The 24845-nt window shown below is 38.4% G+C and overlaps 1 protein-coding gene across 1 annotated transcript in view; it reads right to left on the bottom strand.

Moving 5' to 3' along the window:
- Positions 1 to 24845, bottom strand: part of LOC105464280 (ataxin 10) — a 175562-nt gene that overhangs the window by 120315 nt on the left and 30402 nt on the right. Inside the window, exons 5-6 of the mRNA XM_071080744.1 lie at positions 23767 to 23925; positions 7586 to 7666 (exon numbers count right to left, since the gene is read on the bottom strand). Of these exons, the coding sequence (XP_070936845.1) occupies positions 7586 to 7666; positions 23767 to 23925 (240 nt within the window). The remainder of the gene's footprint in view (positions 1 to 7585; positions 7667 to 23766; positions 23926 to 24845) is intronic.

Below are 24845 nucleotides of genomic sequence, written 5' to 3'. Positions count from 1 at the left end.
GAAACTATTCCAAATGGTTAAGAAAGAGAGAATCCCACCTAACTCTTACCTGACTCATTCTATGAAGCCAGTATCACTCTGATACCAAAAGCAGGCAAGGACATAACAAAAAAAGAAAACTACAGACCAATATCCCTGATGAACATCAGATGCAAAAATCCTCAACAAAATACTAGAAAACTGAATCCATCAGCACAGCAAAAAGATAATTCACCATGATCAAGTGGGTTTCATCTTAGGATGTAGGGATGGTTCAACATACCCAAGTAAATGTGATTCATCACATAAACAGAATTAAAAACAAAAACCATATGATCATCTCAACAGACACAGAAAAAACATTCATCAAAATCCAGCATCCCTTTATGATAAAAATTTAGGCTAGAAAGAACATACCTCAAAATAATAAAAGCCACACATGACAAACCCATAGCCAACCTCATACTTAATGGGGAAAAGGTGAAAGCATTGCCCCTAAGAAGTGGAACAAGACAAGGATGTCCACTTTCACCACTTCTATTCAGTATAGCACTGGAAGTTCTAGCCAGAACAACCAGGAAAGAGAAATAAACAAAGGGCATCCAAATTGGAAAAGAGGAAGGCAAACTATCTCTGTCTGCCAATTACACGATCATATACCTAGAAAACCCTAAAGACTTTACCAAAAGGCTCCTAGATTTGATCAATGAATTCAGTAAAGTCTCAGGTAACAAAATCAATGTACACAAATCAGTAGCACTGCTATACATCAACAACCACGAAGCTGAGAAATCAAGAACACAGTCCCTTTTAAAATGGCTGCAAAAAAAAAAAAAAATCAAATGCCTGGGAATATACTTAATCAAGAAGGTGAAAGATCTCTACAAGGAAAACTATAAAACATGGCTGAAAGAAATCACAGATGACACAAACAAATGGAAATACATCCCATGCTCATGGATTAGAAGAACCAATACTATTAAAATGACCATATGCCCAAAGCAATATATAGATTCAATGCAATTCCTATGAAAACACCAACATCATTTTTCATACCATTAGAAAAAAATAATCCTAAAATTCATATGGAACCAAAAAAGAGCCCGAATAGCCAAAGCAATCTTAAGCAAAAAGAACAATTCTAAGGCATCACATCACCCCAACTTCAAATTATACTACAAGGCTATAGTAACCAAAACAGGATTGTACTGATACAAAGCTAGATATACAGACCAACAGAACAGAATAAAGAAACCAGAAATAAGGCCAAATACTTACAATCAACTGACCTTCCATAAAAGCATACAAAAACAGAAATTGGGGAAAGAACCTCCTATTCAATAAATGGTTCTGGGAAAACTAAATAGCCACAGGCAGAAAAATGAAACTAGATCTCTCACCATATACAAAAATCAACTTGAGATGGATCGAAGATTTAAATCTAAGACCAGAAACCATAAAAATTCCAGGAGAAAACCTAGGAAAAACTTTATGACGTTGCCAAAGGCAAAGCATTTATTACAAAGATCCCAAAAGCAAATGGAACAAAAACTAAATAAATGAGACCTAGTCTCATTTATTGCTTCTGCACAGCAGAAGAAATAATCATCAGAGTAAACCACCAACAGAATGGGAGAAAACATTTGCAACTATGCATCTGACAAAGAACTAATATCCACAATCTACAAGGAACTCAAGCAAATCAGTAAGAAAAAAACAAACAATTCCATCAAAAAGTGAGCAGATGACATGAATGGACATTTCTCAAGAGATCTACAAATGGTCAACGAACATGAAAAAATGCTCAACATCACTAATCATCAGGGAAATGCAAATTAAAACCACAATGAGATGCCACCTTACCCTGCCAGAATTGCCATTATTAAAAAGTCAAAAAAAACAACAGATTTTGCCATGGATGTAGTGAAAAAGGAACACACATACAATGCTGGGGGGAATGTAAAATAGTACAACCTTTATGGAAAATAGTATGGGGACTCCTCAAAAAACCAAAAGTAGAACTACCATTCAGTCCAGCAATCCCACTGCTGGGTATCTACCCAAAGGAAAAGACACCTGCATGCATATGTTTATCACAGAACAATTCACAATTGCAAAGACATAGAACCAACCTAAGTACCCATCAACTGATGAATGAACAAAGAAAATGTGATATATATATACAATGGAATACTACTCAGCCATAAAAAAGAATGAAATAATGTCTTATGCAGCAACTTGGATGGAGCTAGAAACCCTTTTTTTTTTTTTTTTTTTCCAGAGACAGGGTCTCACTCTATCACCTAGGCTAGAGTGCAGTAGCGTGATCTCAGCTCGCTGCAACCTCCACCTCCCAGGTTCAAGCGATTCTCATGCCTTAGCCTCCCTGAGTAGCTGGGATTACAGGCATGCGCCACCACGCCTGGCTAATTTTTGTATCTCCAGTAGAGACGGGTTTTTTCCATGTTGGCCAGGCTAGTATCAAACTCTTGGTCTCAAGTGATCTGACTTCCTCCGCCTCCCAAAGTGCTGGGATTACAGGTATGTGCTACCACGCCCAGTTGGAGGCCATTTTTCTAAGTGAAGAACTCAGAAATGGAAACATCAAATACCACATGTTCTCACTTATAAGTGGGAGCTAAGCTATGGGCACACAAAGACGTACAGAGTAATATAATGGACACTGGAGACTCAGAAGGCAGGAAGTTAGGAGGAGGGTAAGGAATAAAAACTACATAGCAGGTATAATATACACTACTCAGGTGACAGATGCACTAAAATCGCCGACTTCACCACTATACAACTCATCCATGTAACCAAAAACCATTTGTACCCCCAAAAGCTACTGAAATGTTATGTCTATGTAAAATAGATAGCCTATCTCTCTCTCTCTCTCTCTCTCTCTCTCTATCACAAGTAGATCTATCTACATATATATACACACATATATACACACACACACACACACACACACATGATTTTCAAGGAATGCTAAGAAAGAGGCCACCTATTCCGTGTGGCCCAAATGCCTGCTCTAAATATATTCCTTTTAAATTGGATTACATAATGTAGCAGTTATTGCTAAGTATAAGAAGTCAGGATCCCTGGCTTCAGGGAATTTGGCACCTAGTTCACTATTACTTGAATAGGTAATGAAATAGAAGAAAATAATTGTATCAGATTTGTGAGTGTTAAGGTATCCACAGATAGTGATGTGGAGAAATTAGAAAGAAAACAGATGGGTTACAACTGAAGAAAAGAACCAAACACTAGTACAGATCCTGAATTAGGGGCAGATCCCAAACAGGCAGTCCTGAGTGAGGACAGGAAGGGTGGGCCCCCAGGTGGTGGAAATCCAAGTTGTTCAGCAGCAACAAGAGACTCCGGCGTCCAAGTGGATGAAGTGCAGGGAGATCTGCAAGTGCTAAAGGGCAGTGGAAGCACACACGCTGCCTTCCTTACACAATGACACACAGGCCAGCCTCCTCTGGCCCAACTTCTCCCTGGCCCAGCAGATGCCACCTACATAATGCAGCTTTATTATATACCGTTATAAGATGAGAGAGCTAACAATGTGGGTACTGAGTGATTTCAAAGGAAAGAAGGGGGCAAAGTCAGAAATGAATCTTTAAAATATAAAAGTACAAACTAAGTTTGAATATCACCTCAGAATAGACTATCCTTCATTAAATTATCCTACTTACATTAAGTCATCTGCCATTTAAACCTTCTAATGGTTCCCACTGTTAAGGAATGAGTCTAAAAGCTCTTTGGTCTGGCATATGGGTCCCCCCACCACACTCCACCCAACCCTCTATCTCTTCCTTGAAAATATAAAAGAATACAAGTGGTCTAACAAATGCTAGTTACTCATTGACTTACTCACTGTGGTGTGAAGGATGCAAAAGTAGGAAAGACCCAGCTAGAGGGGTTAGAGGTTAGCTGTCTAGAATTATTACACATTGGTGTGAAAGTCTTGCTCCCTTAACCCAGAAATCATCACTCAGGCTGCTTTGACTTCACCAGACACATCCCTCCAAGCAGAGCCATGCTGCCATAATTTTCTCTCTCAATCACTGGCTGTCGTTAGCGTTCTATTTCTAAGTCTCTCCTGATTAAATACAGTACTTACATAGTCTGCCTTAAAATTATGATTGCTGTTTTTTGTTTGTTTGTTTTTCATGTGACAAAGTCTCGCTCTGTTGCCCAGGCTGGAGTGCAGTGGAGCAATCTCAGCACACTGCAACCTCCACCTCCCGGGTTAAAGTGATTCTCCTGGCTCAGCCTCCGAGTAGCTGGAACCATAGGCCTCAGAACTCCAATTTGGAAAATGTCAAGAATAATACCTATTTCACAGCATTTGTGAGGATTAAGTGACAAGGGCTACATGGTGCCTTCTATACATAACAGTGATGCTACCTGGAGAAAACGGCAAGGTCAGCAGCACAGAAGTAGTAGTTGTTATACTTGTAGTTGCAGTAATAGTAGTAATAGCATGGAAGCAGAAATAGCAATAGCTCACGTTATAGATTAAGGTATTTGCCCTGGGTTACAGACGTACTGAGGTGGTATTTGAACTCTTTCTGATGCCAAAGTCAATTATCCTGCAACACGTTTACGGGGGTGATCATTACATGCCAGGCACCGAGAGTTTTATACATACTGCAATCAGTTGTCATGACAATTTCATGGGGTAGCTACTATTACTATCCTCATTAACCTATCCAAAGTAGTAAGTGGCAGCACTAGCATTTGTCCTTAACTACGATGCTGTACATACACATTATAAACCTGAAAACTACACAAGCTGTTTACCATGACCAGCTAGTCCAATTTGTTAATATTCACTCCAATTCACCTGGAAAGGAGACCAGACAAGTATGTAAATGTAGGCTCTCATTTTTGCTGAAACATGTCATGTGAATTGATAAGAGTCTACATCCAAAATGTCCCCACCAAGTAATCTGCACAAATAGACTACTAGCCTCTGGGTGAAGAAGTCCACTAATTTTGACAACAATGAAAAGAACTAGCACAAGAAAAAAGCTTAAGAATTTACATAGCACTTTCACTCTTGTACATAAAAATGCATGGTTATTACTCTCACAGTGAGGACAGGGACTGTGTCTCTGTAATGTTCACATGCACTCACTTGCCCTCTCACGTCCCACCATGGGATAACACAGCAAGAAAGCCCTCACCAAATGCTAGTGCCATATTCTTGGACTTCCCAGCCTCAGACTGTTAGAAATACATTTCTTTTCTTTATAAATTAGCCACTCTCCGGTACTCTGTTATGGCAGCAGAAAACAGATTAAGACAGTGGATGCACCATTTACATTCCCACCAGTGGGAAATAAACAAGCACAAGGGTTCCAATTTCTCCATATCCTTGCCCAAACTTCTTCTTTTCAGTTTGTTGATAGTAGCCATCCTAATGGGTATCAAGTGGTATCTCATTGTAGTTTATTGTTAATCAGTACAGAGTTTCTGACATACAAAATGAAAAAGTTCTAGAGGTTGGCTGCACAACAATGTGAACATACTTAACACTATTGCACTATACATTAAAAAATGGTTACAATGGTAGTCTGGCATGGTGACCCACACCTGTACTCCCAGCTACTGGGTAGGCTGAGGTGGGAGGACTGTTTGAGGCCAGGAGTTTGAGGCTGTAGTGCACCATGATCACACTTGTGAGCAGCCACTGCACTCTAGCCTGGGCAACACACAGCAAGACCCTGTCTTATACCTTTCCAAAAAAAAAAAAAAAAAGAAATGGTTACAATAGTAAACTTTATATTATGTGTGATTTACCACAATTTTTTGACAAAGGCTATCGTCAAAATCTAGTCAAAGATTCCATAGGGTAAACTAGGGCTGTGACAAAAAAGAGAATAAATACATAAGACTTTGGGATGATATAACTGATAAGGTTTACTGACCAGTATGAACTGAAAAGGTAAAGTGGAGAAGGTAAGTTTAACCTTGAGGTTTCCAACTTACCAGATAATATTACATTAATCAGTATACTAGCTGAACACTTTACTGAGTAAGAATATTCAATCATTCACTCATGCTTTCACTGAAACACTTTTTTTTTCTTTTTGAGCACCCGCTATGTGCCAACCACTGACTGGAAATGTGGAATGAAGAATAAGGAGGGATGAATCCTCGCACTCAGGGCACCAACAATCTAATGGAAATGTGCTACAGTAACAAGCAGGTATGTGACATGACACGATGAATGAATGATGCGATGAAATGACAGCTCATCTCCTCCAGAAGAAAAATAAAGCAACGACAAGGGGAGGTGGCAACTGAGCAGAACCTTGAATGAAGTAAGGATGCACCTGATACAACTTTATCAATAAAAATAGAACATTTTTAGTCTACCATTCCCATGTAGTTATGTAATAAATCATTTAAAAATAGATAATTTAGACAGACTATGGAAAATATCAGCTTGAATATTAAAAATACAATTAAACTGTGCATTCTTCTTGTATTCAGGTGTTCCTTACTGCAAAAAAACTTACTAATTTTTAGCACTGTATATCGTATTATTTCTTTTAGGTCAAAAAACTACAAATACTTCTCTATCTGTAATGGGGGTATACATACAGGGAAAGGAGCACTGGAATTGGACTTATAAACCTGGCATTTCATATGACTTTAAAAGCATAAGCTTTTCCTTTTTGTTAAAGATATTAAAGAAGAAAAATGACCTAATTAATAAAAGACTACAAAAAGTACACAAAGCTTCAGTACTGAAACCTAAATAAGTAAAAAGTCCAAAACCACTAAAACTCGTGACTACAATCAAAAGATTAACAACTTTAAGAAATTTTCATCATTAGATCTGTAGTTTCTGAATATATTTTGTTATTTTCCTAAGGCAACATTTCTAATAAGGTTAGGAAAAATATATGCTATTGAAATGAAAAGTGTACTGCAAATTACTTATTCAATCCCCTTAATTTACAGGTCAAGAAACTGAATGCCTTGTACCTTACCATAGAGGTTTAGGGAAAAAAAATACACACACAAACACACACACACACGAAACTGAATCCCAACAAGGTCACGTGAAGAACTATAATCATAGCAAGGCACAGGGCCAGTGTCTTAGAACTCCTAGGTCACTGCTTTTCCTACTACATTAACTGTAACATTGTGGACAGGTGTCAATTTTATTTTAGTCCGAATTATCCATCAGAAGCCTACAAACCTAGCAAAGTGTATCACAAATAACACCCATGACCTAAACAAATGAGTACACCTCAAATATTCAACTGTAATACACAGCTACATAAATTACTATTCTAAAATCCAGGCACATGCATAAGATTTTGTTCTTAACGTTTTTCTTAATATGCATTTACTGAATAATGGCACCAACCTGGATCCTGCTACCCTCCATAAATCACTGCCTATTGTGGCTAAGCTGTAATGTTAACCAACCAATTTAAAACCATTACCAACACAGAAACATGCATTTAGAGATTCTGTGCCAACTCAGAAACCACACAGCTTTTCAGTCACGTGCACAGAATACCCTATATGGAATGCTAAATACTGAAAATCATGCTGGCTGGGGGGTTACCTTTCTTGATTGTTCAGTTTGGGAAACATGGCTTGTACCAATTCCGGGCTTTTCAGAAAGAGGTCTGTAATAATCAAGACCCTAGGGAAAAAAGAGGAGGAAAGTTTGGTTACTTGAAACAAAGTAAAAGAGACATGACATGCCCTTATCTATTTTATAAGCACAAAAGCATTTCTTTTCAGTGAATTTTTTATTTGCTGTAATCTTAAATGTTTTAAAAGGTTCACATACTATTAATCTATTAGCAGCTAAAAGGAAAAAAAAATCCTAAAAATATTTTTCTCCAATTTTACTTCCGAAAGCTTTATTGAAATAATTTAAATTGATTCAACAGGAAGACACGGGCTACTATAGCTTTTATCTAAGTTGAGAAAGAAAAATTCTTCATTTAGTAACAAGATCAGGTATAAACAAAAAACACACTGAATTGTTTTAGTCAGAAGCTAACTGCTATAATGAACCAGAGAAAGACTTGTCACACTTCCATTACTGGCTTGATTATTCACTCTTTAAGAATTCTCAAGTTACCAAGAAAACATCCTCATTGTCAAGCAATGCACTCATCTAAACTTAGAGATCAACTTAGGGAAACCCCAAGGCAAAGATTATAGGCATAGTTCTTCAAAGCACCCCTGTGACAACTGAAAAGATTCAACAGTATTATTAATTAATTCTGAATTATATTTACCAGAAGGCATCTGAGGAAAAGACTTAAGAACTAAGGAATATACTGTTTATAACCAGGTTATAGTAATAAAAATTGACTGTAAGCATTAAATATACTGACACATAGTTTAATCACTTCACAAATACAATACAATAAAACTATATTCAGTCTGATAACCAAACAAAGCATATTAACTACTACAATACATTGTCATTTCACATAAAAGCAAAATTCAAATACATACTCTATTTCCTCTACAGCATTTAAAACAGCTGATCAACACTCTGGTGTAAAATATTCCTAACAATAACGGATAATATTTGGAATTCTCAAACAGTATTCCTATCAATCTGGGCAGGTCAATAGAAATCCATGCATTCCAAGCTGGATACACAGACTAAACTGAGATCTTAAAGCTCATTCATAATTCAAGTACTTAGAATTCAAAGCATTTCCCCATAGGAATATCAAAACACAATATTCCAAGTCACAAGCCATAGTTCCAAATATATTCTCCAAACAATAAAGACCCATATTTTGACAGATAATTTACAGAAGAACATGTTAAGTGCTGACAGACACACATTAAGGATTATATAATAGAAACAAATGTATCTAACCAACAGGCTGGGGGCAAGAGGCGGTGATGGACAGGGGGCAAGAAGATCAAAGAGGCTAGAGGAGGTATTTTGGCAATCCCTAGAAGAAGGAAAAGAAGATAGCATTTAAATTAGAGGTGGAAGAAAGGACTTCGAAAAACAGCAAGAAGGAAACTAACAGCAGTGTGTTGGGGGAGCTATAAGTAATAAAATACTATTACGGCTTCAAAAGGAAATCAGGACCCAAAAGCGTGGGTCTTCAGAGTGTCTCAGGTGAAGAAAGTTGCCTCAACTAAGGTTTGAGTTTATTGAAGATTGATGTGATAACTACACATTCTTTGATAATGTTGGTAATTACTGCTCTCTTTCTTTATTCTTGAACAATTTTGTTGGTCAAAGATCAACTTTTGCCTCTGTGAATTTTTTCTACTGTTTTTGTCTTATGTTTCATTGATTTCTGCTTTCGTCTTTTATTTCCTTCTTTCTTACTTATTCAGGACTTACTATGCTCTTCTTTTTCTATCCTCTAAAAGTAGAACTGTGGGTCACTGATTTCAAATCTTTATTAATAGAAACATTCAAGGCTGGTGGCTCACACCTTGTAATCCTAGTATTTGGGAGAATGAGGTGGGTGGATTACTTGAGGCCAAGAGTTTGAGACCAGCCTGGCCAACATAGCATAGTGAAACCCCATCTCTACCAAAAACACACAAAAAATAGGTTGGACGTGGTAGTGCATGCCTGTAATCCCAGCTACTCAGGAGGCTGAGGTATGAGACTCTCTTGAACGCAGGAGGCAGAGGTTGCAGTGACCCAAGATCGTGCCACTGCACTCCATGCACTCCAGCATGGGCGACAGGGCAAGACTCTGTCTCAAAAAAAAAAAAAAAAAAAAAAAAAATGGAAGCATTCAAAGCAATAAAGTCTCCTCTAAGCGCTGCTTTCATTTTTGTTGTTGTCTTTTTAAGACATGGGGTCTCGCTCTGTCACCCTAGCTGGAGTGCAGTTGCGCGATCATAGCTCACTGCACCCTCAAACTTCTATGTTCAAATAATTCTCCCACCTCAGTCTCCCAAGTAGATAGGACCACAAACATGTGCCACCATACCCAGCTTTTTTTATTTTTATTTTTTTTGGTAGAGACAATGCCTTACTATGTTGCCCTGACTGGTCTTGAACTCCTGGCCTCAAGCTATCCTCCCTTCTCAGACTCCCAAAGTGCTGGGATTGCAGGCATGAGCCACCACACTTGGCTGCTTTTGCTTTATCCCACAAAACTTGATACTTCAGTTCAAAATATTTTCTAATTTGCCTGTGATTTCTTCTTTGACAAATCAATCAGATGTGTTAATTTCCAAAAGTTTGGAATTTTTCTAGAAATCATCTTATGTGCAAGAGAATGTACTCTATGATTTCAATCCCTTACACATTTACTGAGACTTTTCTTTTTTTTTTTTTTTTTTTGAGACGGAGTCTCGCTCTGTCGCCCAGGCTGGAGTGCAGTGGCCGGATCTCAGCTCACTGCAAGCTCTGCCTCCCGGGTTTACGCCATTCTCCTGCCTCAGCCTCCTGAGTAGCTGGGACTACAGGCGCCCGCCACCTCGCCCGGCTAGTTTTTTGTATTTTTAGTAGAGACGGGGTTTCACCATGTTAGCCAGGATGGTCTCGATCTCCTGACCTTGTGATCCGCCCGTCTCGGCCTCCCAAAGTGCTGGGATTACAGGCTTGAGCCACCGCGCCCAGCCTTACTGAGACTTTTCTACAGCCCAACCTACGGTCTAAGTTGGTGAACATGACACATGCAGGTGAAAAGAAAGTGGAGTTTGGAAGTGCTGAGGGAAGGTCTATAAGTATCACTCAGGTGAAGGTGGCTACCTACGACAGTACTACCGAGATCATCTGTATCAGGGGTGTCCAATCTTTTGGCTTCCCTGGACCACGCTGGAAGAAGAAGAACTGTCTTGGGGCACAGATAAAATATGCTAACACTAACAATAGCTGATGAGCTTAACAACAACAACAACAAAATAACAAAAACAACTCATGTTATAAGAAAGTTCACGAATGTGTGTTGGGCCGCATTCAAAGCCATCCTGGGCCGCATGCGGCCCGCAGGTTGGACAAGCCTGATCCATATCGTCAGGTTTATATAATGTATAAAACATCAGTCTATACTGATATTTGTCTATGAGTTCCGCCCATGGCTGAAAATCAGGTGTTAAAATCTCCAACTATCACTTCTGCTTCTGGGCATACTGGAATAACAATTTACCCTCTACCTTAAACAACATAAAATCAGACAATACATATAAACAGTTCTTAAACAGTGGGAAACAGACTGGGTCTGCTTCACTTTGGAAATTTTCTTCTTGAAAAACCAAAAAACTCCTAATAAATGCTCAATAAATGTGATTTGATCAATATGTTTATAAAATCCTTAAGGACTTAAAATAGTAGAACTGAGACATAGTAAAGGAAGGACTAAGTTCTGCATGCTGGAATGTGTGTTTAGGAAGCAAAAGTTGAAATAAAAAAGTTGTCCATGGATGGAGTAGTAAGGGTACAGGGATTAGGGCAAGGACGGAGGAAAAGGGGAGACAGGTCTCAGCCATGACAGTGCTCTGTTGCTGGGACCACCAGCATCATCTGAAACAAAAATGAGAGTGAATCCACATTGCAACATTTAAACAAACATAAATTCCAAGTAAATCAAACACTTAAATAAATAAATTGAAATTATATACTAGAGGAAAGCCTTAGTAGAGGAAAGGCCTTTACAGCTATTATCAAAACTCTGGAACACATTTTCTTAAAAGACTGATAAATTCATCTACTAAAAAAATCAAAAACTTTTACATAAAAAAGTACCACATGGCTGGATACAGTGGCTCACGCCTGTATTCCCAGTACTTTGGGAGGCCAAGGTAGAAGGATTGCTTAAGGTCAGGACTTCAAGACCAGCCTGAGCAACATAGTGAGACCCCATCTCTACAAAATAAAAAATAAATCAGCCAGGTATGGTGGTATGCGCCTGTGATCCCAGCTTCTCAGTGGGCTGAGGTGGGAAGATCACTTGAGTCTGGGAGATTGAGGCTTCAGTGAGCCGTGAGTGCACCACTGCACTCCAGCCTGAGTGACAGAGACTCCGTCTCAAAAAACTAAAACATAAAGTACCACAAACAAAGTCAAAATACAAAAACAGAAAAATATAAGTATTTTATTTTATATGAAGGGTGGTATCCCTAATCTAGAAAATACTCCTATACACTGATAAAGAACAACATCCCAAGAGAAAAATAGGTAAAGAAAATGAGAATACACATAAAGGAAAAAAAAGGTTCTCCAACTCGTAAGAAAAATACAAAATAAAACTGTGCAAGAAGGTCAGTTTACACTTTGGCAGAACTGGCAAATCCAACCCTTGCTAACACTATTAGTAATGACGTGGGACAGGGGAGTTGACACTGGCACAACAGCTATGAAGGACAACCTGGTGTGTTAAAATTGTAACAGCACATTCCTTTTGACCCAATAATTGCACTTATGAATTTATTCTACAATCATACTTGTCCACATGCAATATGACATGTGCAACCAAGGCTACTCATGGCAGTACTTACTAGCCACGAAAAAATGGAAACAATCGGAATGCCCATCGAGAGGAGACTGATGAAATAAATCCTGGTACATTCATACAATGAAAGATCTTAAATTGAGGAAGGTCTTTATACAGGAATATGGAAAAATCTCAGAAAAGCACTATTTAGTGAAAAAACCAAAAAGCCCAACAGTGTGAGGAGAACTAGGGGATGTGGTTGGAGGAACTAGGTAGATGGCTGGGGGGAAACTATGCATTTTGATACTTGAACCACATATTGTCTATCAAAAAATTCAGTATGTAATGTAAGAAATATATACAGGCAAAGTAAGCTCACACTTAGTTCTATTTAATAACCATTCTGCTAAAGAGTGACAGTATCTCTCTATCTTGGTGGAAGCACCATTCAGATGAACCTGGCTCCTCAGGCTTCAAGGACAAGGAACGGTCATGTAGGAGAACTCAGCTAAGTTCTCCTAAGGAACTCTTCAGTTTAATCTTGAAATTCATCATTTAAATGTCATTACAGAAAAGCTAACATTCACAAATCACATTGTTGATGCCAAAGCACTAACTACACTTTACATCATTCTCCACACTTGCTAAAAAACAAATTGCATGAAGGTCTCTCCTCTCATCTTTTTCTTTCTCTCAATCTTTCTCATTTATTACTGATTTTAAAGTATGTGAACAGTTGCAGGCAGAACCAACAGACAATGAAAGGCAAACTCCTCACTGGTAAACAGAGACAGTCCTAAAGGCAGGGGGGTTCAGGGAAATTTTTTTTTAATGAACGTCATTTATTATCCATATCCATACATGCATACAAAGGCGATGCTATACTCAACATGAGTAAAATAGATTTCATTCAGTTCAGAAACCTAGAAAATGTTTTTATACCTCATAAACAAATTTTGATTTAAATGTGCTATGGAGAATAAATGCCACTCTCTTCGTTGTAAGATCTGGTTACTGTAACCCACAGTTGCTTAACACAGCAATTTGGACAAAGCTTGCAAAGCTGCTCCAGAAAATAGCCTCCCTTCTCCTGTTAAACAGTCAAGTAACATTTCCAATGGGTTAAATGTGAGTAGCATTAAATTAGAAAAATATCAGTCCACTGATTCAATGGCGATGCATCCTCTACTAGAAGAAAATGAGTTATAATCTGAAAAATATATAAATAGATTTTCTGAATCTACACGTGCCAGGCAGTGGGGAAAACGCATTACACACATGCACATCCCAGCCGCCCTTCCTTTAGTGTCGTCCTCTAAGGGAGGCAGTGGGTGTAAAGATTAAGAGCACAAATTTTGGTCTCAGAAAGAGCTGGGTTTGAGTCTCAGTCCAACACTTATCGGCAGAGTGACACTGGCTAGGCCGTCTACCCTTCAGTATCAAGGAATTCTGCTTCTCCTGTTTCCAGTAATAATGCATCAGAATTCAACTCCAACAAAAATCAGAGAAATTAAACTGTATTTACCTCCTGAAGCAGAAGCAGATGATGAAAAGGACATGCATTCGCCAAACACTGACAGTTCTTGTGGCTATTTGCCACTTTTTCCCCTGTTCAGCATCTCCTTTTTTCCTTCTTTGGAAAACAAGAATTCTTTTTCCTTCAAGAATGAGCCCAAACCTGGCAGCTTTTTCCTTCAAGAATGAGCCCAAACCTGACAGCCTGTGACCCCAGGGGAGGGCATGTGACTGCACACCCCAACAAACAGCATTGCCCCCGGGATGACAATGCGACCCAAAAAGAGACACTTGCATGCCTCACAAACATCCATCTGGTTATTACCTCTTTGTTTCTAATTCCCAAACTTCTCAATACACTTGCCAGTCAATGTTTACAGGAGAAACTTTTTTTTATATTCTAAAGTATTCCAGACAACATTTCACAAAAAGATATACACATACATACAAAATCACAAGATGCATTCCATACACTGTTGGTAAAAAGTCAGAACTGTGTACAGACATTTAAGAAGCACTTCTGGCATAATGGTGGCATTAAGAGGCTCTGTGTTCCCGCATACAAAGCCAACTGTCTGCTGACAACTATACTAATTCTATGGTAATCAGAAAGAAATGTTTTAGGCCGGGCGCGGTGGCTCAAGCCTGTAATCCCAGCACTTTGGGAGGCCGAGACGGGCAGATCACTAGGTCAGGAGATCGAGACCATCCTGGCTAACACGGTGAAACCCCGTCTCTACTAAAAAAAAAATACAAAAAACTAGCCGGGCGAGGTGGCAGGCGCCTGTAGTCCCAGCTACTCAGGAGGCTGAGACAGGAGAATGGCCCGAACCCGGGAGGCGGAGCTTGCAGTGAGCTGAGATCCGGCCACTGCACTCCAGCCTGGGCGACAGAGCGAGACTCCGTCTCAAAAAAAAAAAAAAAAAAAGAAAGAAAGAAATGTTTTAAGCAGTATACATCCTAACATGACAGTCTGTTACATATACAGGTGCTTTACCAAGTTTGGGTTTTTTTTTAATTAGCATTTTTATTTTGAGATCATTGTAGATGCACACGAAGTTTTACAAAATACAAGAGAAACTCTGTGTACCCTCACCCAGTTTTCCCCAATGGTAACATCTGTAAAACTATAGCATGTGACAACCCAGATGCTGACAGTGACACAATATGCAGATCTTACTCAGGTTTCCCAGGTTAACTTGTGCATTTACTCATGAGTAGCTGTGAGCATGTCTTTAGCTCTATGTAATTTAATAATGTGGGTTCACAGATCCCCTCTCACAGGTAAGATCCAGAATGGTTTGGTACCCCTTTATAGGTACACCCACCTATAACTCAAGCATCCTTCCTCAATCCCTGACAACCACTAATCTGTTCTCCATTTCTATAATTTTGTCATTTCAAGAATGTCATGTAAATGGAATGATACATTATTTAACCTTTGGGGATTCATTGGCTTTTGTTTTTTTACTCTGCTATAATTACCATGAGATTTTCCTAAGTTATGGCTTGTACCAACAGTTGTTCCTTTTTATTGCTGAACAGTATTCTAGTTTGATTCTATTTTAAGACATTGACGGAGGTTTTGGGTAGACACGTAACATTTTATAATGTCCCTATTTTTAAGAAGGAAGTAGGCTCTTAGCCACTTTTTTGCACAGAATGTCTGATTTTCAGGAATAGATTACTGACGTAAAATGAAGAAGCCGGTATAGAGTTCTAGAGGACAATGATACAGACCCTTTGGGGATCTCTCACCAAAGACTCATCTGGTTCAGGAGAACCAGATAAGCCTAAAGTGACTGAAGGACAACAATGCCATCAATCACTAGACTTATTCGACAAGTATTACTATCAAAAACCCTTCAATGGATGGGGTTGGCAAACTTTTCCATAAAGGGCCAGATAGTAAACATTTTAGGCTTTGCAGGCCAAATGGTCTCCATCACAACTACTCAACTCTGTCACTATTGCATCAAAGCAGCCCTAGACAATATATAAACAAGCTTGGCTGTGTTCCGATAAATATTTATAAAAAGAAGCAGTGGGTTGGATTCAGAACATGGGCCATAGTTTGTAAACACATGTTCTAGGTGATTTGGATAGAATGATGACCAGGACAAACTCCAGGGCCTTATGGAGCTAGTCCTACATTCTAGCAACCAACAATAAACAAGAAAGCAAATAAGATTTGTATAATGTTCGATAGTGGTAAGTGCTCTTAAACAAATGAATAAAAGAGAGTAAAGCGATACGAGTTTACAGGAAACACTACTGAACATAAAGTGCTGGGAAGGTCTCTCAGTCGAAATGATAGATATTTGAACAGAGACCTAAAAGAGCTAGCCACTCAAAGATCTAAAGGAAGGTTCCATGCAGAAAGACAGGGGTGTAAAGATTCAGGACAGAACAAACTCGGGATATTAAAGAAAAACAGTAAAACCAGATGGAACTAATGAGCAGGAGTAAAAGTAGTAAGAAATAAGATGAGGTGGTCAGTCAGAAGCCAAGACATGACAAGTACTTTGGATTTGCTTCTAAGTTGCAATAAGAAAGCACTGAATGGTTTATTTAAGCAAGGAGTGACAAGAGGTACAGTAATTTTTAAAAGATCACTCTGGCTACTGTGTGATGATTCAGAGGGCAAGAGGAGAGACAGAAAGATGACTGAGAAAGTTCTGGCAGCAGCAATGAAAGATGTCTATGGCAGAGGAGGTGTGAAGCAGGTGAATGTGGAATACCTTTTGAAGATAGGACTGATGAGTATAAGTGGGTGAGAGTGAAAGAAAATCAGGACTCAGGTTCCAGGCCTCAGCAAATGAGTAATTGATGGTGCCAGTTACTGAACAATAAACACTGGTAGAGCAACAGCAGGTTTTATGCTGGGGGAAAATCAAAAGTTTGGATGCAGCCTTCACATATTTCAGAGGCCAATTAGAAGCACATAATAGGAAGCTGTATATGTAAATCTGGAGCTTCAGCAAGAGGTCAAGGCCAGAAACATAAATGTGGAAATCATCAATTTAGAAGACGTATTTAAAGCTGTGGTATGAGATGAGGTCACCCAGAGAACGAGCAATAACGGAGAAGAGTGGTCTGAGGACCAGCCGTGGGCCATGCCAACCCTGAGCAGGCAAGAACAGGAGCCAACACAGGAAGCAGGAAATGTGCCTTACAACAAAGCCAGCACAGGAGAAAAATGAGACAAAGATGAGACAGATACTGATGACATCTTTCAGCCCTGGATTCACCGTGCCTTCACCCAATGACCCTAGAATTTTCCAGTTGTACAAGCCAATAAATTCCTTTCTGTGCATAAACCATCTGAAGTGGACTTCGGTCACTTAGATTCAGAGGAATCATAACTAAAAGAATGCTTATCATATGCCAGATATTATCTTGTTAAGGATCCAATAACAAACAACACTAAATCCTGCCTTACAGGGAGCTCACAGTCTAATGGACAATTAAATGTGCTAAGTGCCATGAAAGTGGAATGCATGGCTGTTGTGAGCGAACAGAAGAGGAGCAACAGATTCAGACTGCAAAAGGATGGACAATTATGTTTATCTTCCTAATAGCGTTATACTTAAGCTGATAATAAAATGTACATGCATAAGGCAAGACACATCCCTAGAGAATACAAAATAAATCAACTAGATAACCCAAATATTAACAAAAAAGAATGCTTTACTCCCAGTTATAACTTCATTTTTGTAGTGAAACTGGGTAAAAGTTGAATGGATTAATAAAAGTTTAGGCCGGGCGCGGGGGCTCATGCCTGTAATCCCAGCACTTTGGGAGACCGAGGCAGGGAGATCACCTGAGGTCAGTTCAAGACCAGCCTGGATAACATGATGAAACCCCGTCTCTACTAAAAATACAAAAAATTAGCCAGGAGTAGTGGCAGACGCCTCTGTTCCTGGCTACTCAGGGGGCTGAGACGGGAGAATCGCTTGAACCCGGGAGGCAGAGGTTGCAGTGAGCCGAGATCACACCACTGCACTCCAGCCTGGGCAACAAAGTGAGACTCTGTCTCAAAAACAAAAAGTTTATACCAAAAGAGGCTAAAACTGAAAGAGTTCATGCCTCACCTTTGAAATGCAGACCACCTCTCTGAAAAGTGATCATTTTCATAATACATGACATGGCATTAATAAAAACGGGACAGGCCCTCGAGTTCAGCATCACTTGCAATCCTGCCTCTGCTATATGTTAGTTGTATGGCCTTGGTCAAGCTGGTTTACGCTGCTTAACTTTCATATGTACATAGTAGCAAAACACAATTCACAGGATGGCAGCAATGTGAAAATGAGATTACACAGACAAAGCAACCAACACATCACAGGATCAGCACAAGGTAGTCCTACCTCTTCCTCTACCATGTAATTCTGCACTGACTGACCTGACCCACCAGTGCACATTTACTGGACTTTCAGATTTAGATGAACCCAAAATAGAATCCTTGGATTCATCTAGGGTTATCTAAGAGCATGAAAACATCTTTCATACCTACAAACAAAAGAACAGACGTTTTTAGAAAGACATTATACCAATAATTCAAACCAACTAGTGCCAAAGACTTTCTCGCCTACACTTTCCTGTGTCTCTAGAATACTCAAATTAAAAAACCCAAAGTTATTGGAATCACATTTGCCCTTTCTAAGAAACAAGCAAGGGAAGAAAAGAAAACATAATGAATTCCGAGACCATTTAGTTTTGTACTATTTGCCACCTATCTTCTAAAATGTAGGGGAGAAAAAAGGCAGAAAGTGGGTTTTCTCCAATTTCCAGGGATGAGTTTATATTTAACAGTAAAAACAACAATTTTGTCGGAAGCCTCTGGATATCCTGTGATCTCATTGTTCGTTACCAAATGTAGAGTTCCTCTCACACAAATCAAAGTATTCCGCACCTGGACTGCATAAGTGATCTTTTAGCCACTACTACATCCATCCTTTGTTCCTTTCTGAATTCCTTGTAGTGGTCTCTGATAACTTTAACTTGAGCTATTAACAGATTTTATATTTTGCCTTTTATGACCTTTTGCCCTTTATTCCAAGCTGCTAAAAAAGAAAAAAAAAAAACTGCAGATGATTAAAATACAGACCCAAGGTACTCAACAAATAAAACAGAACTCAGCTACAGAAAATTTCTCTAAGTAAGCTGGCTCTAATGATCGATCCTGTCATGTTACATTTGCATACAAAGGGAAGTTTTCTAAGTCAACACATCATATTATTGTTATGTACCAACCTCTGTTTGCAAATTTTAACTGAAATACAAATGAATATTCAGAAAAAGAAATAATTTCAAAATTAGGTATAATTTCAACAGAATGATAAAAGATTACACTGAAAGAAGCCAAAACTGAAACAGCTCATACCTCACCTATGAATGCAAGTGGGATTACAGGTGCAAATCTGTGGCCTAATCACACACTGACTACTATGTGCAAAACATATGTTAAAAATAGATTTTTTAAAAAACGGGAGATTATTAAAATATAAACAACAAAATTTGTGATAAATTTTGTAATGAGAAAGGGTCAATGCATCAAAAAGGTATAACAATCATAAATATAAACGTGTGTGTATGTACTTAACAGAGCATGGAAATAAGGGAAGCAAAAACTGACAGAACTGAAGGAGAAAATGGATGATAATTCACTTTCAATAATGAAAAGAACTAAAACAGAAGATCAGCAAGGAAATAGAAGATTTAAACAACACTATCAACCATCTAGCCAACCAGACCCAACAGATATCTACAGAACATGCCACCAAAACCAGCAGCATACACATTCAAGTCTACATGGAACATTCTCTATGATAGACCATATGTCAGGCCATAAAAGATGCCTCAGTAACGTCAAAAAGAATGAAATCATATAAAGTGTGTTCTCTGGCCACATGAAATAAAATTAGAAAACCATAACAAAAGGAAATTTAGGAAATACACAAATATGTGGAAATTAAACAACAAACTCCCAAATAACCAATAGGTCATAAGGGAAATGAGACTATAATTTGAAATAGATGAAAATAAAATCACAAACACCAAAATTTATGGAACACTAAATTATGGGATGCTAAAGCAGTTCTTACCAGGAACTTTGTAGAAAAGTAAAAAAAGACGGAAGATCTCATGTCAGGAACCTAACCTTCCATCTCGAGAAACTAGAAAAAGAGCAAACCAAACCCAATGCAAGCAGAAGAAAGAATATAATAAAGATTACAGCAAAAAGAAATGAAATAGAGAATAACAGTAAAGATAATCAACAAAACCAAAAGTTGGCTCTCTGAAAAGAGCAAAAACTCTAACAAACCTTTAGCTATAGTGAACAAGAAAAAAGAGAAGACTCAAATTACTAAAATCAGTAATGGAAGAGGGGACATTCCTACCAATCTTACATAAATAAAAAATATTCTAAGGGTCTACTACTACTATGAACAATTTGTGCCAACAAATTAGATAGCCTAGACCAGCGGTCCCCAACCTTTTTGGCACCAGGGACTGGTTTCATGAAAGACAATTTTTCCATAGACAGGGGTGGGGGGATGGTTTCAGGATGAAACTGTTCTACCTCAGGTCATCAGGCATTAGTTATAACAGATTCTCATAAGGAGTGTGCGACCTAGATCCCTCACATGCACAGTTCACAATAGGGTTTGTGCTCCTATGAGAATCGAATGTGGCTGATGATCTGACAAGAGGTGGAGCTCAGGCAGGAATGCTCGCTCACCTGCTGCTTACCTTGTGCTGTGTGGCCCTGTTTCTAACAGGCTATGGACAGGTACTAGTCCACAGGTCGGAGGCTGGAAGACTCCTGCCCTAGACCAAACAGGCAAATTCCTAGAAAGACACAAACTACCAAAACCAATCCAAGAAGACAACAATCTGAATAGACCTGTATGTAACAAGTAGGGGCCGGGCACGGTGGCTCATGCCTGTAATCCCAGCACTTTGGGAGGTTGAGGCAGGTGGATCACGGGCTTAGGAGTTCAATACCAACCTGGCCAAAATGGTGAAACCCCGTCTCTACTAAAAATACAAAAAAAAAAAAAAAAAAAAAATTAGCTGGGCACCGTGGTGGCAGGCGCCTGCAATCCCAGCTATTTAGAAGGCTGAGTCAGAGAACTGCTTGAACCCAAGAGGCGGATGTTGCAGTGAGCCAAGATCACGCCACTGCACTCCAGCCTGGGCAACAGAGTAAGACTCTGTTTCAACAACAACAACAACAACAAATAAGACAAGTAGGGATTGAATTAGTAACCAAAAACACTTCCCATAATAAAAAGTCCAAAACCAGATGGCTTCACCAGTGAATTCTACCACATATTTAAAGATTAATACTGATCCTTTACAATCTTCCAAAAACAAAACAAAATAAAACCTCTTTCTGTAAAGTCAGTATTTACCTGATACCAAAATCAGAAAAAGAAATCACAAAAAGAAAACAAACTACAAACCAATATGCCTTATGAATATACACACAAAAATCCCCAACAAAATATAAACCAAATCTAGCAACATATAAAAAGGATTATACACTATGAACAAGTGGGATTTATCTCAGGAATCCAAAGTTGATTTAAAGTATAAAAATCACTGTTAGACAAAGTATTAATAGACTAAAAGACACAAGCCATATGATTATCTCAACAGACACAAAATGTATTTGATGAAATAGACTTTCATAATAAAAACATTCAACAAGTAAAAGAAAATCAGCAGAAGTAGAAGAAAAGTTTATCATCCTGAGCAAGGCCTTCTATGAAAACCCCACAGGCAACAACACACTGAAAGACTGAACACTTCCCCACTAAGATCTTAAACAGGACACATATGTCTGCTCTCACCAATTCTACTCAACATTGTATTGGAATTTCCAGTCAGGGCAACCAGGCAAGGAAAAGAAAGAAAAGGCAACCCAACTGGAAAGAAAAAAGTATTATCTACTTGCAAATGGCATGGTCCTGTACAGAGAAAATCCTAAGAATCACAAACACAAAAAACTCTACTAAAACTATAAATAAGTTCAGCATGACAGATTGCAGGATACAAGATTAATATACAAAAATCAGTTGTATTTCTACACATTAGCAATGAATAATCCAAAAATCAAAGGATTCCATTTGCAATACCATCAAAAATAATAAAATACTTAGAATAAGTTGAACTAACAACATCCAAAACTCATAGACTAAAAACTATAAAACATAACTGAAGAAAATTTAAAAGGCCTAAATAAATAGATGAATATCCTTTATTCATGGATTGGAACACTTAATCTAGGTAAGATGGCAATATTCCCCCAAGTTGGTCTATAGATTCATGTAATTCTTATCAAAATTCCAGCTTTTTAAAATTAACAAATGGAAAAGTTGATCCTAAAATTAATATGGAAACACAAGGGACCCAGAACAACAACGAAAAAAAAAACTGAAAAAGAACAGAGTTGGAAGACTCACACTTTCTGATTTCAAAATTTACTATAAAATTACGGTAATCAAGACACTGTAGTACTGGCAAAGAGAGAAAATGGACTGGAGGAAAAAAAAAAACCACACAACACTGAAGAGAGCTTCAGGGACTTGCAAAACAACAACAGAAGACTAACACTTGTATCTTCAGAGTCTAGGGGAACAGCTCCACATAGCGCCCTGGTGACCTTGGACATATCCATGTATACCATGCATGCCAGAGCTTGAACAGCGGCTAATCTGAGTCTTGCCTGCTGACTACCTTGTGATCCTCCCGGAACCCGAGATGGGAGGCCTGAGGCTTCTGAGGCTGTCTCCTTTTTGCTCTTCTGTCTCCCAAGAGAGGCTGTCATGAGACAGGTTCTGATGAGTTTTGCACTAATGAGGTACAGAGCTTTCTGCCCCGCCCCTCTTAGCATATAAAGCCTTTTAACAGCCAAGAAGGGCTCCTCAGGAATGGGGTACCTCACAATTCATATCCTAATCATCCAGGTCTTTGTGGTATCTGGGACAAGGATCAGGAGGAGCTGGCCCCTTTGGCTTCTTCTTTTCTCTGTCTATATAGTAACAAACTGTCTAAAGCTAAAAGTAGATTGTTGTAATTTGTATTACTTTCACAGTCCCATCAGTTGAGCCATAGCCTTGGCCCTGCCTTCGACTATGTGTGTGCCTAAAACATGGAGTCCCAGAAGAAGTAGAGAGAGAACAAGGGCCTGAAAAAAAGTATTCAAACAAATAACAGCTAAAATTTCCCAAATTAACTTCCCCAACTTGGTAAAAGACATAAATCTACTGATTCAAGAAGTTGAGGAGACCCCAAAAAGAGTAAACCCAAAGAAATCTAAGCCAATACCATAATTAACCTCTGAAAAGACAAAGAAAAATCTTAAAAGCAATCAGAGAGAAATAATACATTATCTACGAAGGGTGGCGGTACATTATGTATGGGGGGCAATTTGAATGGCAGTGACTATCTCATCTGCACAGATGCTCACAAGGCTTGCATCAACCTCTGATCTAATGAACTAGCTTCTGCAGCCACAACAGTCTGATCTGTACACTCCAAAGGTGCCGGGGCATTTCACACTGTTTTTTCATACACCAACAATGTCTTTCCCGCTCCTCACCACCTTAAAGAATTCTCTTTGTCCTTAAAGACTCAACTCAAGCCTCACTTTATTCACCTCTTTCACAAGTTCTCTAGATTCTGCTCAAAACCTTTTCTAATTTTGTCAATACGTTAAGTTTTAACTTATTGTTCAATTATCACAATGCCCAAATTTTTACTTAAAACCTCTGCAAGGAAAGTGATCTGTCAGGATGTCCTAAAGCAATCAAATTTCTAACAAGATACTTACGGCCATTCTGATTCAGGATGTTTTTGGTAAGCATCTATGACATCAATTGCAATATTGAGGTTTTCTTCCAGTTCTTTCATTCTTTCATGATTAAGGGATGTAAACAAAATCATTGAAGAGTAGGCAACAATTTTTTTGTCCGGATGATTTAAGCAAGACCTTCCAAACAAGGAAATGAGACTGTCAGCCCAATTTAATAACGTGATAAAATAAAACACAAAAATAACAGTAATACCATTGGCAAATTCACTACATACTAATACTTTTGAGGATTTAAGGGAGAATTATAGCACTTTAAAATAAGTACTTACTTACTGTAAAAATAGTAAATACAAACTTAGTCACAATAAAAAGTATCCAAAATATTAAAGTTGAAGTTGACATAGAACTCAGAAGGCAAAAAAGCAAATAACTTACTATTAGTGATAAAGATTAAAATGATTACATTTATAAAACATTAAAATGTTCATTCTTGTTAGAAAAAAATCAACAGGTACAAAATGATACCTCAATGACTGCTGACACTGCTTTAATAGTCCTTAGGGACAAGATGCCTATAGAAGAGATGGTACAGTGGAGCAAGAAATAGAATTTGGAGTCAGGAGCCTCGCTATAACTCCTAGCTCCTCTAGCTATCAGCCAGGTGGCCTGGGGAAGGTCACTGACATATTGATTGCCAATTACATCGTGTGTTATGCAATATGGTAGGATTTTGCTTTTCATTTAAACTTCATAATACTCTTCTGAAGGAGATATTATTCATATATTTCAGATAAAGAATTTGTTAACTTCACTTGGCCAATAGCACAAAGCCAGCACCTGACAAAACTGGAATTCAAATTTGGTTATATCTGTCCCATAAATGCATAAAGAGTGAAGGCAAAGAACCTCTCTTAGCTTGTTTTCTGGTATAAAAAATAAAATACAATAAAAAAACCTTCTCTATTTCATAGGATTTTTATGACGATCAAATGAGATCTAAAAGCAACATGTAAACTTTAAGACTTCTCTGACTGTCCTACACTTAAGCCTCTCCCTTGTTTTTCCATTACACCCTGGATTTACCCTAATTACCTTAG

Source organism: Macaca nemestrina, chromosome 15, assembly GCF_043159975.1.
Source record: "Macaca nemestrina isolate mMacNem1 chromosome 15, mMacNem.hap1, whole genome shotgun sequence".
In the NCBI taxonomy this organism is placed as follows: Eukaryota; Metazoa; Chordata; class Mammalia; order Primates; family Cercopithecidae; genus Macaca; species Macaca nemestrina.
The sequence above is the reverse complement of the archived record's forward strand: the minus strand, read 5'-3'. Positions and strand labels throughout refer to the sequence as shown.